The sequence below is a fragment of the Arachis hypogaea genome, chromosome 3, assembly GCF_003086295.3.
Source record: "Arachis hypogaea cultivar Tifrunner chromosome 3, arahy.Tifrunner.gnm2.J5K5, whole genome shotgun sequence".
NCBI classification, from domain to species: domain Eukaryota; kingdom Viridiplantae; phylum Streptophyta; class Magnoliopsida; order Fabales; family Fabaceae; genus Arachis; species Arachis hypogaea.
In genome coordinates this window covers 123,119,097-123,137,109 of record NC_092038.1, presented here as the reverse complement: position 1 = coordinate 123,137,109, position 18,013 = coordinate 123,119,097, and the positions used below count along the sequence as shown (strand labels likewise).

Here is an 18,013-nt window from a genome sequence, read left to right as displayed (position 1 = left end):
ATTACGTTTACAGTAGTTTTTTGTAATTCTTCCTACTTCTTCATAGTTCTTCGTTCCAATTTTTTTCATCAAAATCGTTCAAATATGTTTCCATCACTGGAAAATTGAATATTTTAATTTTTTTTATTATTTTTAGTATTTATTTTCATATTTTAATTTTTATGTTTTTTATTGTATATTTTTTATTCATATGATAAATATTTTTATATTATTTGTATAGTATTCTGATTTCTCATGTTATATTTTTTATGAGTTTTTTTACTATACAATTTTTTATATGTATATTTTTTATGAAATCTTTTTTTGTAATTTTTGTTTGGCTTCCTTCATATGATTTTTTGTTTATTTTATTGTATTTTTTTATTCATATGATGAATGTTGTTGACTTTTTTTATGATATTTTTATTATTTTTTATTTATATGAATTCTTTTTTTATCCTATACTGCATTGTATTTATGTTCTGTATGAAATTTTTTTATTTTTTTATTTAATTTTAATCATATTTATTTTATTTACTTTTTATTGTATTTTTTTGTTTATATGATATATGTTATTGGTTTTATAGAATTTTTATTATTTCTTATCTGTATCATTTTTTTCTATTCTTTGATGTATTTTATTTTTGTTTTGTATTAATTTTTTTTAATTTTTTATTCTGACTTTGTAAAATTTGTAATTGTAATTATTATATACTATATTTATTATCAAAATTTTGTATAACATAAATTATGATCCTATAAAGAAAAGGAAAAATAAATAAAAAATTAATTATAACTTTATAAGTAACAATAGAGCCATAAATAATAAAAATTTATAATCCAAAATAATACTAAATTAAAGAGTACTAACACTACTAGAAAAATTATAGAATATTTTTTTTTGTTTGACATTATAAAATTTATAGTACTCTCTTTCATATTTTTATTTTTTATTGTATTTATTTTATTTATATGATAAATAGTTTTTATATTATTTTTGTTAGTCTTCTGATTTTGCATGTATATAAAAAAATTATTTAAATTGATGTCTCTTTTAGTAATTTTTTATCTAAAAGTAATTTTGAAGAGTATAATCTAAACATTTATTTTACTATAACCAATTTTAATATAAAAATTATCAAATATAAATCACGTTAATTCAAATTTACTTTTCATCAAAATCAATTTTACAAAATTAATTTTATGCAAACTAATAATCCAAACACACCCTTACTAATACACCACATATCACCCCACCACCAACACCCTATCCTACCTATCCGACAATCATGTCCCCGCTACCAATATCATTATCAACATTCCATGAAAAAATTCCACTTCTTCACTCCCACGTTGAATCTTTCTTTTTGTCCTCTTCTTCCAATGTTTTTTCTCCTTCTTCTTTTTGCTGCCTTTACAAATAGAATAAAGTATTGTTTTTGTCCCCAACGTTCGGAGTAAGTTTTAAAGTTATCACTAACGTTTTAATCGTCCTATTTAAGTTCCTAACGTTTTAAAATTGACTCAATGTTGTCCTGCCGTTAGGGATCTGTTAACAGAATTGACGACAAAATTGAGACGATTTTGAAACGTTAGGGACTTAAATAGGACGAAAACGTTAGGGACAAAAACGATACATAAAAATAAATTTTAATTTAATTTTATCTTTCAATAATATTAATTTTTTACGTACATAGTACTCAATTATTTTTTAATTACATCTAAATAAATTACACTTAATCACATTACTTTCATTTTAAATAAATTTAGTTTTTTTTATAATTTTAAAGAATTTTGATACATTAGAGACAAAATATATAATTTATATTTTATTTTATATATATTTTTTTCTGCAAGTTTATATACTAGTCATTCTACAAACATTTCATGATAACTAAAAATCTTTAAGAGTAAAATTATAAAAAAAATTAATTTATTTAAAATGAAAGTAATATGATTATGTGTAATTTACTTAGATATGATTAAAAAATAATTGAATACTATGTATAGTAAAAAATTGATATTATTGAAGGATAAAATTAAAATTTATTTTTATGTATTATTTTTGTCCCCAACGTTTTCGTCCTATTTAAGTCTCTAACGTTTTAAAATTGTCTCAATTTTGTCCCGCCGTCAATTCTGTTAACGGATCCCTAACGGCAGGATAACATTGAATCAGATTTGAAATGTTAGGGACTTAAATAGGACGATTGAAACGTTAGAGACAATTTTGAAACTTATCCTAAATGTTGGGGACAAAAACAAAACTTTACTCTTACAAGTAAAATGATATCTTATTCACAATTAAAATACTAGCAACTTAGTGAGTGTAGATTGCATATTCTATTAATCTACCTTCCTCTACCACACTCACTTTTTCTTTTAGCGCATGGTGAAACTTTTTTACTATTTATTTTTCATTTAATTTCGATTTGTTTATTCGTTCGATTTCTTTCTATCTTCTGTGTGTATGCGAGCGGAAGTGCGCGCAGATGTGGGCATGTGGGGGCGTGTGTGTGCACGATGGATTTAGGATTTGTTGTGTTAGTTGAAATTGTGATGGGGAAGAAAAATAGACAGAGACAGTAGTGACAATGAAGATGAAAACCCAATGACAATGGTGAATGAGGAGGTGATAGAGATCTAGACTTGGTTTGCTAAAATTTTTTGGAGAAGAGCACAAATATCTCGTTTTGTGTTTAGTAAATTAAAAATTTTATGTGCTTATATTTGCAGTTTTAAAAGTTAAGGGTACTTTTAAAAATATTTAAGGAAAAAATTTATAAAATTGACTTATACTTATCAAAATTAAAAAGTCTAATATAATCCTATATAATAATAAATATCCAAATTACCCTTTTTACATATGTCTATTATGGTTTTTTTTATTTTTAAAATCTATTTTATCAAATACAATTATGGTATTTGTGTTTATCAAAAACCATTTTTAATTTGATTTTACCAAATTCAAAAAGTAAAAATTTTATCAAACTAAGTCTTAAGGTGATGAAAGGTGGGGTGAAAAGGGGAAAGAGGAGGGGAAGGCGGCAAAGTTGTTAATGATGATCATGTTGATACTGACGGTATTGGTGGCTCTAAGTGACGGGTAAATGTAGTTGGGTTGTGGTCAGTGTGGCGAATCCAAAAATTTTATAAGAGGGGACCAAATTAAATATAAAATAAATTAAAATAATATAATAAAAATTAACAAAATATAATTTATAGTATATAGGTCAAAATTAATAATTATATTATATAAAAATTAATATTTAACTACATATTTTAAGATTTTTGTATTTTTAAATTTGTTCTGTGATATTTTATATAACTAAAATATCAATTTATCATCTGAAATAAATTTTGAAACATTTTCTTTTTCAACATATATAATTATATAATCTACTAAAAATTTATCTTTTATCTTATTTTAAAGTCTTATTTTAATAATTTTTATTATTTAAAAAATCTATTTAATTATTACTATTGCTATAAAAAGAGTCAAAATAAAAATTTTTTTATAGTTGTTACTTTTTATATTAATACAAATCTATATTTTTAATAATCTTTTAATTATTTATATATTTATACGTTTTTATTTTTAACCCTATTTGTTAATTGCTACTAATATATTATAATACACATTATAATTTATACATATTAATTTTTTAACATGTAAATTTTTTTAATATGTTAATATATTAAAATATATTTAATCTAATATATATATATTAATTATATAATAATAATAAATTAATAATATTAATTTTTTTTAAATGGGGGACCATGGCCACCTTAGCCTCCGGGTAAATCCGCCACTAGTTATGGTGGTAGGTGAGGGATTTTGGCTAGAGAGGTGGCAATGAAATGAGAAAAGGAAGTCCAATGAAATTGTGGGTGTTGTTGAAGATGTTGGTGAAATTTATTTCAAAAGTTAAGTGAAAATTGAATCAAATTAAAGGTTAGAGATATTTTTGAAACTTTTCAAAAACTTCAAGAAAAAAAAAATATACTTTACCATTGTGAATATATAATTAAGCAATAGTCAGGCAAGGTTGCAAAAATCAAACTAGTCAAATGATTAGTTCAATGGTTCAATAGTCCAACTGAGAACAAATTGTGGTTAAATTGATTTAATTAAAAATACAATAAAATTAAAAATTTAATATACAATTTCAAATATTCAAATTCAATCATTTCTAAACTAACAAAATTCAAAATTTTATAATTTCATATAATAACTTTTTCATATTTTATCATTAAAAATTCCTAAAATGAAAATTTTCTAAATTACTTCTAAGTTTTAATCAAGTAATCAACAACAATATTCATCAGCATCACATTAGCGACAAAAATTTAGAATAACAAAAATTTCAACAATAACTTTTGATAATCAAATAATTAGCAACAATGAAAAATACAAACTTACACAAAAATTCAAACCATTAGCAACAGAATTTAGAATCACAAAAAATTCCAGCAAAGACTTCTAATCAAGTATTCAACAACAAAGACTCCAAATTCAAAAACAGAAAACTCAGCATCTAAAGCCAGAGAATAAAAAAACATAAAAATTATGCAAAGAATCCAAACTCAGCATCCAAACTAAATTCAGAATCACATCAGCAACCACCCTAACTCCGAATACAAAATTAACAACCATTCAAATCAACCATCAACCCCAACATAGAACCCCATCAACAAAACTAAATCAGACAAATTAACTCAACAAAAAAATTCAACAGAACCATTCAAATCAACCATCAACCATTATTTCAAAAATCAACAACGTAAATTGAAGCAACAGTGCTTACCGGCGGCGAGAGAGGAAGGGAAGTGAGCTCTTACACAGAGAAAGGGGGCTCGAAGATAGAGGCTTGACGACGAGGACAAAGACGACGAGTTCAGAGCCGACGACGATGACCACAGAGATAGCCGACGACGATGACCACAGAGATGGCTTGATTATGACGATGGAGACTACGATGCCAATAGCTCCGAGTAGACCTTCTAGAGAGAGAAAGAGAGGACGACGATGACGACGACTGAGCAACTCTCCATGACGGCAGCGCCACAGGCTCAACGCAGACCTTCATGTGACGGGTAGGAGAAGAGGATCGGCGACAATAGGCCCGAGAAGATGACGAGAATAGGGCGAGAGAAGAGGAACGTTGAGCAACGATGGCACTACGGTCACCCTCTACCCGAGGAGAAGAGTTCGGCGACGAGCTTGGAGTGGATGGTGGCTGGGTGCTGCTGTGGAAAAAGGTTTAGGGTTGGGTGCATAGTTGTCAGAACGGAACCGATCATGCTACTAGTTCACTGGTTCAACTGGTGAGTCACGGGTTGAACCAGTGACTCGGTTCTATATAAATAAAAAATAAAAAATAGTTAATAACTTAATATTAAAATTTGAATTAGTCATCTACAATAATATCTTAATTTAACAACAAACAAGTCTCAATTGGTCAATACTACTACAATAGTATCTTAATTTAACACACAAGAGTAACAATTCATGAATTATATCAAAGGAATAATTCAACAATTCAGTAATTCAGAAATTTTGCAATTCATAAACTAATTCAGAACTTATTCAAAACCAATCAAAAACCAATTCAACTAATTCAGCAATTGAAACCAGTTCAACATTTCAACTCTGCTAAGAAGCCAAAACTAAATGAAGAACTATGCAATAGCTTGAAGAACAAATAACAATAGAGGAACCCTTTGAGAAAACAGAACGAAAATCAATAACCTATTGTAATCTAAATATGCCTCTTTATTAGTGTAAGAAAGAAAAGTCTGAGAGGGAGAGGGAGAGTGAGAGTGTAGGGATGAAGTTGAAGGGAAGTAAAGATGGAGGGCGTAGTGGGGAACACAATAAGGAGAGAGCTTTGGGATTTGAAGACCATACCTTAACATTGACACCATTCTTGCAATCAAGAGGAGTACGGTAAAATGGAATACGCTGAGTTGAAGAATGAAGATTGAAGAGTGCTTCCACCCGAGTAAGGGTACCATCAATTATTCGAGTGAGGTAGTCTTTTACTCAAATTTTGTTTAGGTTTAAAAGAAGGGGTAATGCTATGGTGCTAAGCCTTTTAATTTTAGCAGGTAATAAAAGAGTTAAACCCTAAAATGGTCTCTGAGATTAGCGTTTTGCACTGAAATTGTCCTTGAGATTCCAATTGCACTAATTACGTTCCTGAAATTGAAAAAAATGCACCATAGTAGTCCCTGACCCATTTTCCATTAACGACGTGATGACATGGCATGATGACGTGGACTATAAGTGACACATGTCACTTTATGATTTGGCCACGTGTAATGGTAGGATGATGTGGTGACCAGTGACATGTGGCATGCTGACGTGGATAGTTGTGCTATGTGTCACAATATTATTTGGCCACGTGTCCGGATGTGCCACATGTCGCAACAGTATTCGTCCACGTGTCATGCATTATGCCATCGTTGTATATGCACCAAATTAGTCCCTCACTTTGCATTAAGTGACTCATTTTAGTCCCTGAAATTGAATGTCGTGCACCAAACTAGTCCCTTCACCAATTTTTTCTCATTTTTTTTAAATTTAAAATTTTAATATCTTGGATACACTAATTTCAATTCTATTTTTTCATATATCGTTTAAATACAAGAGCTTTTATAAAAAATTTTAAGGTTTTAGTTTTAATTATATAATTTTTTTAATAATTTAATATTGGTAAATTTTGTAATATATAAGTATGTTATTATAAAAAATAATTATATGATTGATTAGACACATTTTTTTCATAAAAAAACATGTGTTTTTAACAAGAAATTAATAATTAAAATAAATATTTTTTTCTTATGAAATACACGTTTTCGTTATGTATAAATGAGCTAGATTGAAAGCACTTCAACCACCCTCACTACCACTTTTGATCTCTGCAATCTAGACGAAAGAGGTCGGAGATGATAATGAGGGAAGCTTGAAATGCCTTCACGTCAATTCCAAGACGGTGGCTATTAGAGGTATCCGCAAGAAAAAAAATATTTTATAAAAGTACTGAAAGAGGTCGGAGATGGTAGTGAAGATGCTTGAAAAGTCTTCACTTTAACTCCAAGTCGGCGAATAGGGTATTCGCAAGAGAAAAAATATTTTATAAAAACACTTTTATTTGAAAAACGTGTGAAAAAATAGAATTGAAATTAATGCATTCAAAAATATTGAGAATTTTAAATTTATAGAAAAAATGAGAAAAAATTAATGAAGGGACTAGTTTGGTGCACGACATTCAATTTCAGGGACTAAAATGAGTCACTTAATGCAAAGTGAGGGACTAATTTGGTGCATATACAACGATGGCATAATACATGACACGTGGACAAATACTGTTGCGACACGTGGCACAATTGGAGATGTGGCCAAATAACAGTGTGACACGTGGCACAACTATCCACGTCAGCATGCCACGTGTCACTGGTCACCACATCATCCTACCATTATACGTGGCCAAATCATAAAATGACACGTGTCACTTACAGTCCACATCATCATGCCATGTCATCATGTCGTTAATGGAAAATGAGTCAGGGACTACTATGGTGCATTTTTTTCAATCTCAGGGACGTAATTGGTGCAATTAGAATCTCAGAGACGATTTCAGTGCAATACGCCAATCTCAGAGACCATTTTGAGGTTTAACTCAGTAATAAAATGTGTTAGAGCGCGCGCAGACAAAAACTGCTCATGATAGCGTTTGCAAAGAAAGTATTAGACACATTTTTGAAAATTGAGATAATTAAATATATTAATATGATATTAATAATGCTTATGCTTTTGGATTGATTTTTTTTTGTTGGTGATGCCTTGATGGTCATTTTTTATGTCATTTAAATATTTTATTTTTTATATGATATTAATAATACGTATGTGTAATGTGATATTAAAGTATGTTTAATGTGTTTAGATTTTTTTATATTGATAATGAAAAAAATTTATTTTTGGTGTTTAATATTATTTAGTTCACGTTAATAAAAAATTATATTTTTAAATTTTTAGTTGAATATTTAATTTGTGACGTTAATAATAATAATTAAAGTTTGATATATTTAATTATGAATATTGCATTGTTATTGTCCATATTAATAATGATATTTTTTATATTTAGATTTTAATTTTTTATGTTAATAAAGAATTAAATTATATTCAGAAATTAAAATATTATTATCTGATATGCTTTATTTTTTTTGTATTAAATATGTTATCGTAAGTAATTAATACAAAGTAATTAATAAATCATTAAAAGTTTAAAAAAATAGTGAATTTATGAGAAAATAAAATTATATATATATATATATATTAGATTTAAAAATAAAGATAATTTATATTAATAAATTGATTGGAGACTAAAATTATACCGATGTCTTAAATAAAAATTGATTTTATACATATCTTAAACAGATCTATATAAATCAAATCAGACAAATTTAATTTTTAGGTATTTACATATAAATCAAATTTCGATTTATTATGTACAAAATATATATAGTAAATCAAATACATACATAATAAATTAGTATAAATTAAAAGAAAATTTTAATGATAACAAATTTTTTAATATAAATTATCCTTATTTTTAAATCTAATATATATATATATATAGTTTTATTTTCTCATAAGTTCACTATTTTTTTAAACTTTTAATGATTTATTAATTACTTTGTATTTACTAAAATCTTCAAATTTTTTTAAAAAATAAAAGATCAAAATCATCAAATTACAAAATACGAACAATAATTACTTTTTTTTAATTTTTGAATATAATTTTACTTTACTTACGATAGCATATTTAATAAAAAAAATAAAGCATACCAGATAATAATATTTTGATTCTTGAATATAATTTAATTTTTTATTAACATGAAAAATTAAAATCTAAAAATAAAAATATCATTATTAGCATGGACAATAACAATGCAATATTCAAAATTAAATATATCAAACTTTAATTATTATTATTAACATCACAGATTAAATACTCAACCAAAAATATAAAAATATAATTTTTTTATTAACGTGAACTAAATAATATTAAACATTAAAAATAATTTTTTTTTCATTATCAACATAAAAAAATCTAAACACATTAAACATACTTTAATATCACATTAAACATATGCATTATTAATATCACATAAAAAATAAAATATTTGAGTGATACAAAAAAATGACCAGCACCAAAAAAAAAATCAATCCAAATTCCAAAAGCATAAGCATTGTTAATATCACATTAAACATATTTAATTATCCCAATTTTCAACTCTTCAATTAAACCTTTCTTTATAAACACCGTTAATGAGCAATTTTTGTCTGCGCGCGTGTCTCTCAACTTCAACACGTGTCCATCAGAAATGTGTCTAACACATTTCATCACCTGCTGAAATTAAAAGGCTTCAGCACCATAGCATTACCCTAAAAGAAAACGTGAATGTCAAATAAAATTAAAAGGAATAAAAGTAACAAATAAACCTATAAATGCAAAGTGTTGGTGACAAAGTAAATTGTAGAAATTGAAATAAACAAAAAATTAAAAAGAAGACGAAGAAAGAAACATGAACGTAAAAGAGAAGTAAAAGTAGAAGAATTTTATTAATAAAAACTGAAAAAAATAAAGTATAAGGTTTGAGTTCAGAGAAATTACTTAAGATTTCCAATTTTACTTTGTAATGCTAAGGGGTTGAGAGCGTTTTGGGTTTTTAAGTGTTTTCCAAAAAGAACTGAACTGCTTACAATGTGTTCGTAAAGCTTTACTTATAGACTAACCTAATGTCAGGTGACAGTTATCATTTATACACCTGTTGCAAAAAATTTAGATTGGGCCGCAACCATTCTCGCACATCTTGTGAATTTCAAAAATCAAATAGATAACAGATTGTCAAATGATCTAATTTAATTTAAAATAGATATAAATATTATATATGAAAACATCACCATGTAATTAACTATTTCTTTTTATAATTTTCTTATAAAAATTATATTTTGTCTAACATAATGCCCCCAAAATTTTTCATTTGAAGTTATACAATAATTGAAAATGAAAAGAATTTTACTTTTTATAATAATAAAAGGAGTATATACAAACATATATATATATATATATATATATATATATATATATATATATATATATATATGTCTCTTTTTTATATTATTATTGTTCATACCCTGACCCAACGCTAAGGCCCAGTTCCAAATGACAGATCCAACCTACAAGGTTGGGCTCCTCTGTACACCGACCTTCTCTCAAGAAGTCGGTGCTCCCCACGACTTGCTCTAAGGAAGTCGGGAGCACAGATTAGCTGGCAGATAATAACTGCCCCTAAAATCTCTCAACCCACTTCTAGGAGTCATATCGAAACCTCCCTAAGATAAAGGGACGGTTATCCACCTTAAAAGGTGGAACTACTCCAACGGTGGTTATTGGCTCACCACTATAAATACACTGACACCCCTCAGGTATCTTTAAGTCCCAATACTCTCTAAACCTGCTCACACTCTTGCTGACTTAGGCATCAGAGTGTCTTTGCAGGTACCACCCCCCATTCATTCACGCTCACAAGTCGGACGGAGGCCTCGAATGTGCAAATCCGCTCGAAGGCTTCCTTCCTCAGACGATTGGGCCAACCCAACGAGTCCAGCCCAACAATCTCCGGTTACCAATCGTAACATTGGCGCCGTTACTGGGGACCCGAGAGATCAACCAGTAATGGCGGACAAATCACCAATAGATGGTCATACAACGTCTGATTCCGAATAAGAAAATTCAGATATCGGAAACAATGACGCAGACCTGACCCCTCACCAAGGAACCAACGACTAGCATAGAGAAGGCACCTTTGGGCTTAAAAACCCAAAGGTAAATTCCTCGGAGGGACGAGAGTCCAGAAAGGAAGGGCCACCCCATGCAACCGAGCTAATGGGGCTGGTCCACGGCCACCAAGGTCGTTTGGAACAACTGGAATAGGAACTAAAATGACAACGAGAGGCAGAGTGAAACCTCAGGGAGGAGATAGAACGACGAAAAGAGTTGAAAGAAAAACTCTTGAAACTTGAATCCTCCCTTAAAAGTTGGAACTCCCGCGGCGACCGAGAAGAGTCTCCCCTGGGAGGAGAGGACCTGTTCAGTGAGGACATCATGAGGGCGAAAGTTCTAAGAAACTTCAAAAGCCTTGATATGAACCTCTATGATGGGACCACAGACCCGAAGCATCACTTAAGTAATTTCAAAAGTCAGATGTATCTGGCTGATGCTTCTAATGCAACTCGCTGCAAAGCTTTCCCGACCACCCTGTCGAAAGCAGCGATGAAGTGGTTTGATAGCCTCCCTCCGAGGTCGGTTACCAGTTTTGAGGATCTCTCAAGAAAATTTCTAATGCGGTTCTCCATCCAGAAGGATAAAGTAAAACACGCACCGAGTCTCATGGGAGTTAAGCAGGAGGTCAAGGAACCTCTACATGACTACATGGAAAGGTTCAACAAAGCGTGTTTAAAAATTCAAGACCTGCCCACAGAGGCAGTTATCATGGGGTTAGTAAATGGACTTAGAGAAGGCCCTTTCTCTCAGTCCATATCAAAAAGGTACCCCACCTCTTTGAGTGATGTATAAGAGAGAGTAGAAAAGTACATCAACATAGAGAAAAATGCCAAACTACGGGAGCCCAGCTGGTGACAGGGGCCCCCTCACTCAGCAAAAGAGAAAGAAAGGGAGCCCAAGAAAAAAGAGGAGGCCGGCCCCGACAGGCCGAGGAGATATCACTCCTATACTCCTCTAAATGTCTCCCTAGTGGATGTATACAGAGAAATCTGTAATACTGAAAGATTGCTGCCTCCTAGACCCATCAAAAACAAAAAAGGGGGAGTCGTGGTGACTACTGTGAGTACCATAAGATGTATGGTCACTCAACAAATGATTGCTATGACCTTAAAAATGTGATAAAAAGGTTGGCCAGGGAAGGCCGACTTGATAGATATCTCATGGAAAGGTCAGAGAATTCTGGAAAAAGAAAGCGAGATGATGAAGACAGGAGAGACCCACCACCACAAACCCCCGAGAGACACATACATATGATCTCTGGAGGATTTGCAGGAGGGAGGCTCACTAAATCATCGCACAGAAGACACCTGAAGCGAGTTTATCAAGTTGGAAACGAATCTCCTGATCTCCCAACCATCTCGTTCACCAAAGAGGACGGACAGGGGATCGTGCCCGGGCATAACGACCCGGTGGTGATAACCATGATCTTGGCAAATGCCAACCTCCATAGGACCTTGGTGGACCAAGGGAGTTCGGCTGATATACTTTTTAAGCCCGCATTCGACAAGTTAGGGTTGGATGAAAAGGAGTTAAAAGCTTACCCGGACACCCTGTATGGACTAGGAGACATGACAATTAAGCCACTGAGATACATCCCCCTCCACACGACCTTTGGAAAGGGGGAAAATTCCAAAAATCTGAGCATCGACTTTATCGTCATCGATGTCGGATCGGCGTACAACGCCTTAATCGGCAGGACTACGTTAAATCGGCTCGAAGCGGTGGTGTCAACCCCTCACCTTTGCATGAAATTCCCAACACCTAAGGGAATAGCGATAAAGCTCCTACGAGATAATTCCGACCTCTTTACGTGGAAAGCTTCCGACATGCTAGGGATAGACCCTCAGCTCATGTCCCACAAGCTGTCGGTACATCCCAGATCACGACCTGTACAGCAGCGCAGACGCAAGCTCAGAACAGAACAAGCTCAGGTGGTGGAGAAGCAAGTGCAAGCCCTCTTGGAGGCCGACTTCATCCGAGAGGTCAAATACCCGGCATGGCTAGCAAATGTAGTGCTAGTCAAAAAGCAAAACGGCAAATGGAGGATGTGCGTCGACTACACCGACCTGAACAAAGTATGCCCCAAAGATCCATATCCACTTCCCAATATTTACACCCTAGTAGATGCAAGCTCAGGGTATCAATACTTGTCGTTTATGGATGCTTACTCGGGATACAACCAAATCCCGATGTACAAGCCGGACGAGGAAAAAACTTCATTCATCACACCGAGAGCAAACTACTGCTATGTGGTGATGCCATTTGAGTTAAAAAATACCGGGGCCACAGATCAAATATTGATGAATAAGGTGTTCGCTCCCCACCTTGGGAACTTAATGGAGGTCTACGTAGATGACATGCTGGTGAAAACTAAGGAGGAAACCGATCTCTTGACAGACCTCTCGCAAGTTTTCGACACCGTAAGGTCGCACGGGATGAGACTAAATCCCACAAAATGTACCTTCGCGGTGGAGGTGAGAAAGTTTCTAAGGTTTATGCTAACACAAAGGGGAATCGAAGCAAACCCCGATAAGTACAAAGCTATCCTGGAGATGAAAAGCCCGACTTGTCTGAAGGAGGTCCAACAATTAAATGGAAGGCTTGCCGCCCTTTCCAGGTTCCTGGCGGGATTGGCATTAAGATTCCTTCAACTATTCTCCCTACTAAGAAAAGGATGCCAGTTCGAATGGACTATGGAATGCGAAGAAGCTTTCCGGGAGTTTAAAAAGTTCTTGAGCCAGCCTCCAATCCTGACCCGACCCATAGTCGGGGAAGAGCTCGTCCTATACCTGTCTGTAGCAGACAGAGCTATATCATCAGCTCTAATACGGGAAGATAAAGTTGGGCAGCATCCTGTGTATTTCACCAGCAAGGTCCTACAGGGCCCAGAACTAAAGTATCAAAAACTTAAAAAGTTTGCATACTCCTTAGTAGTGGCCTCACGCCGATTACGGCCGTATTTCCAAGCACACACGATAAAAGTTCGAACAAACCAGCCCATGAAGTAGGTCCTTCAGAAGACAGACATTGCGGGCAGAATGGTTCAATGGGCAATAGAACTCTCCGAGTTTGACTTGAAATACGAAGCCCGAACGGTAATAAAAGCTCAATGCCTCACCGACTTCCTAGCGGAACACGCGAGAGATCAAGAGGAGAAATCCACTACATGGGAGTTATATGTAGATGGGTCCTCCAATAAAGTTGGAAACGGGGCAAGCATAATATTGGTCAGCAAAGAGGGAACGCAAATTGAAGTTTTCCTCAAATTCGAGTTTCCAGCTTCCAACAATCAGGCAGAATATAAAGCCTTGACTGCAGGGTTAAAGCTGGCAGAAAAAGTCGGTGCAACAAAGGTAATGATATTCAGTGACTCTCAGGTGGTGACCTCCCAAATAAACGAGAGTATCAGGCCAAAGATCCCAACATGAAAAAGTACTTGGACAAAATCTTGGAGCACCTTAGGCGCTTTGAGGAGACCGAGGTGAAGCATATAACTCGGGACCTCAACAGTAGGGCAGATGCCATCTCCAAGCTAGCGAGTACCAAACCAGGAGAGAACAACAGAAGCCTGATTCAAGAAACTCTCCCTGAACCCTCCGTGGACAAAACGGAGGCTGTTCAAGACGTCTTCGAAATCACCGGGTTAGACCTTGGATGGATGAAGCCCTTAGTCAAATACATGAAATTCGACATCCTCCCCAAAGAGGAAAAAGAAGCCAAGAAAATCCGGAGGGAAGCACAAAACTACACGTTGGTGAAAAATATCCTCTATAAAAGGGGGATATCAACACCACTACTAAAGTGCGTCCCGACCTCAAAGACAACTGAGGTGCTAGAGGAGGTGCACAATAGAATCTGTGGGAACCATCTTGGAGCAAGGTCGTTAGCTAGAAAGGTAATTCAAGCTGGATTCTACTGGCCGACCTTACAAAAAGACTCCACGAAATTTGTGAAAAAGTGCCAGCCATGCCAAATGCATGCAAACTTCCATGTAGCCCCTCCCGAGGAACTCATTAGTATAACTTCCCCATGGCCTTTTACAAAGTAGGGATTAGACTTGCTAGGACCATTCTCACAAGCGCCGTGGCAAGTAAAATATCTAATAGTGAGAGTGGATTACTTCACAAAGTGGATAGAAGCAGAACCATTGGCCACCATCATCGCTCAGAGAAGTTGGAAGTTCCTCTACAAAAACATTATCATTAGATATGGGGTACCCCACTCCATCACCACTGATAATGGTACTCAATTCACCGACTCAACCTTCAAAAACCTGGTAGCCAGTATGAACATTAAACATCAATTTACATCGGTGGAACATCCACAAGCAAATGGACAAGTCGAGGCAGCAAACAAAGTCATATTGGCAAGGTTGAAAAAAAGGTTACAGGACGCAAAAGGAGCCTGGGCCGAGGAACTCCCACAAGTACTTTGGGCCTATCGGACCACACCTCAGTCTGCCACAGGAGAAATACCCTTTCGACTTGCTTACGGCATAGAAGCCATGATACCGGTTGAAATCAACGAGCAGAGCCCAAGGGTGAACTTCTATGACGAGGTTGGAAACGTAAAGGGACACAAATAAGAAGTTGAACTACTCCCTGAAGTCTGAGAACAAGCCCATATTAGAGAAGCAGCCTTAAAGCAAAGGATGACAAACAGATACAACCAAAAAGTCATTTGAAGAAGCTTCGCCCCATACGACTTGGTTTTAATTAGAAACGACATAGGGGTCAACAAGTATGGGGAAGGAAAGCTCGCCGCTAATTGGAAGGGACCATACAAGATTAGTGAGGTCTTAGGAAAAGGTTATTACAAAGTGACCGACTTAAATGGCACCGAGTTACCTAGGTCGTGGCATGCTTTTAAAAAGAAAAGGTACTACAGTTAAAAGCGAACTCTACTCCCTGATGTACTCTTTTCCCAACTTCATGATTTTTTCCCAAAATAAAAGGGTTTTTTTCTGAAGAAGGGTTTTTAATGAGGCATCACAGTAGAGACTAAGGGGTCATAGATAGCCCAAAAACCCTTAGTAGCGATAAGGTACCTTTGCAAATAAATAAAGATCTTTTTCAAATATCTCTTATAAATTCCTTTTCGCTTTCTACGAAACGGGCCGACTTAAGCTCGATAAAGCGTGAAAATCCCATGAACCGACCTAGATGGTCGTCAGGATAAAACGACGATGTACAAGTCGGTGTAAAGAGGTTATAAAAGTCGGTCGTGAACAAACTCAGAAATTACCTGACTAACAAGTCGAAAATTCTGAGAAGCAAAGAAACGCATCGCAAAAATAACCTAAGTTATAAAAACTCAATATATCAAAAATTGAGCACAAGGAATACCGAAAAGAGATAAGAAAACCCATAGAAAGCAATAAAGACTGTCCCAAGCCTTCAAGGAAAATTAAAAAAAAAAAACTTAGAAGAAGGGACAACCAGCCAAGAAAAGGTTTTTTCAAAACAAAAGATCAAAAAAGGGTTTCTTCTTCACCTAAAGCAGAAAAAGCATGCACACAACCAACAAAAATAACCTAAACCCTTGTCCAAAAAAGAGTATTTTTAGATATTTTGTTTACGGCCATAAAAGGCCAAGAAAGTGTCAACAGCGTACCACGACAACATAAAAATAAATAGTTTAAAAAAGTGGGGACCCACAGGCCGGGCCCCCATATAGCCAAAGATAATTTTTCAAAGGGCATCACCATCACAACCTGGAAGAGTACTCGGAGCACCACCAGAGTCAGGGAGAGAAGCATCCATAGGAGTTGGAGGGAAAATCTCAGGAGCCTTGGAAAAACTCGGAGCATCATCTGGTCAGGGAGGAGATTCTATAATTCTCTTACCCCGAGTCTTCAACTCGGATTCAGACACAGGTCAGGGAGGAGACACAATGGCCCCCATCAATCACTACCTTGTCCGGATCCAAGGGTGAGAGATCCAGGTCGGGAGCAATAACCCCGACCTGCTCCCTAAAGATCCTCCAAGCCTCCTCGGATCCCTCAGCAATAGTGTCCTCCAGCTCCGCATAAGCGTCCCGAGCTCTTGCAAGATCTTTTTTGACCTCCACAAGGTCCTAAAATAAGCTCGAGTAGCTCTGCTCTGCCTTCTCCTGTAAACCCTCCGCCATAGAGCACCGGCCCAATCAACTTCTCCCCCTTCTTCCGGAGATTATCCCTCTCTTCCCTCAGCTTGGTGACCTCCTCCCTCAGGCTCCTCTCAGCCTCTTGATATAAGAGAATCCTCCCCTTCAGCTTTTCAACCCTCTGGGATAAACCCAGAGAGCTAAGAGGGGTCTTCTAAAAAATATCAAGGAACTTGGTGCACACCCCCGTTGCCCTCATACTCTCCTGTGTCAGAATAGTAAGGTGGTTTCGAAGAGAAACATCATCCATACTTATACGAGTATAAGGATAGATATGCTCCCGGATAAACTGAGGCGCATCCACCTTGGCCTCACCTTCAAAAGGAGAGCCAGACTCTAAAGCCTTGCACTTTTTCTTTTCTGGCTCAGGAGAAGGTCGGGAAGAAGGGGGCGACAGAGAAGAGGCCGAGGAAGAAATAACAATAGGTTGGGCAGGGGTCCCTAAGTTGTGAGAAGAGGGAGGAGGGGAAGGATTGGCTGCCCTGGCACCACCAACTCTGGCGCAGGATCTCGCTTTGGCCTCCTAAACTCTCTGGTAAGATTCCCTGGAATTCTTCTTCGCCATTTCTACAAGAACAATTACGTAGCCAAAGTCGGTAAAACAAGTCGGAAGAAATAGTTGTGCAAATATCAAGTCGGAAACTACAATAAAGCAAATAAAAAACTACCTAGTTGAGCCTGGATAAAGGTCGGGGACCCCTGGAGAAACTTTCTTGTATCCAGGTAGGGGGCTCTCCCCCATACTTCTCGGAGAAACCCCACAACGGCCACCTCCACCTCATCCAAATCATCCAGACCGTATTTTTCACAAGGAGAGGCCTCTAACCAATACAGGGAAAAGCGAGGAAAAGAATTTTCATCTAGGAAAAAGGGGTGGTGACCCTCTACAGATTGAACTTTGAAAAAGAAATTTTTGAAGTCATAAAAGGATTCATCAAAAAGGGTAAAAACTATCCGACTTTGTATGGCTCGGAAAGACACCTACTGCTGCTTGTTATTTTGCCCACTGAAGGGCTTGGTCATATGAAAGA

At 34.9% G+C, this 18,013-nt stretch overlaps 1 protein-coding gene across 1 annotated transcript; it reads left to right on the top strand.

Annotated features, from left to right (window-relative positions):
- The first annotated feature begins 12,088 nt into the window (after nt 1-12,088).
- LOC140183573 (uncharacterized) lies at nt 12,089-13,846 on the top strand. Its single transcript, XM_072232027.1, has 2 exons — nt 12,089-12,847; nt 13,181-13,846. The coding sequence occupies exons 1-2, from the start codon at nt 12,089-12,091 to the stop codon at nt 13,844-13,846; spliced, it is 1,425 nt and encodes a 474-aa protein (XP_072088128.1).
- Nucleotides 13,847-18,013: the final 4,167 nt, after the last annotated feature.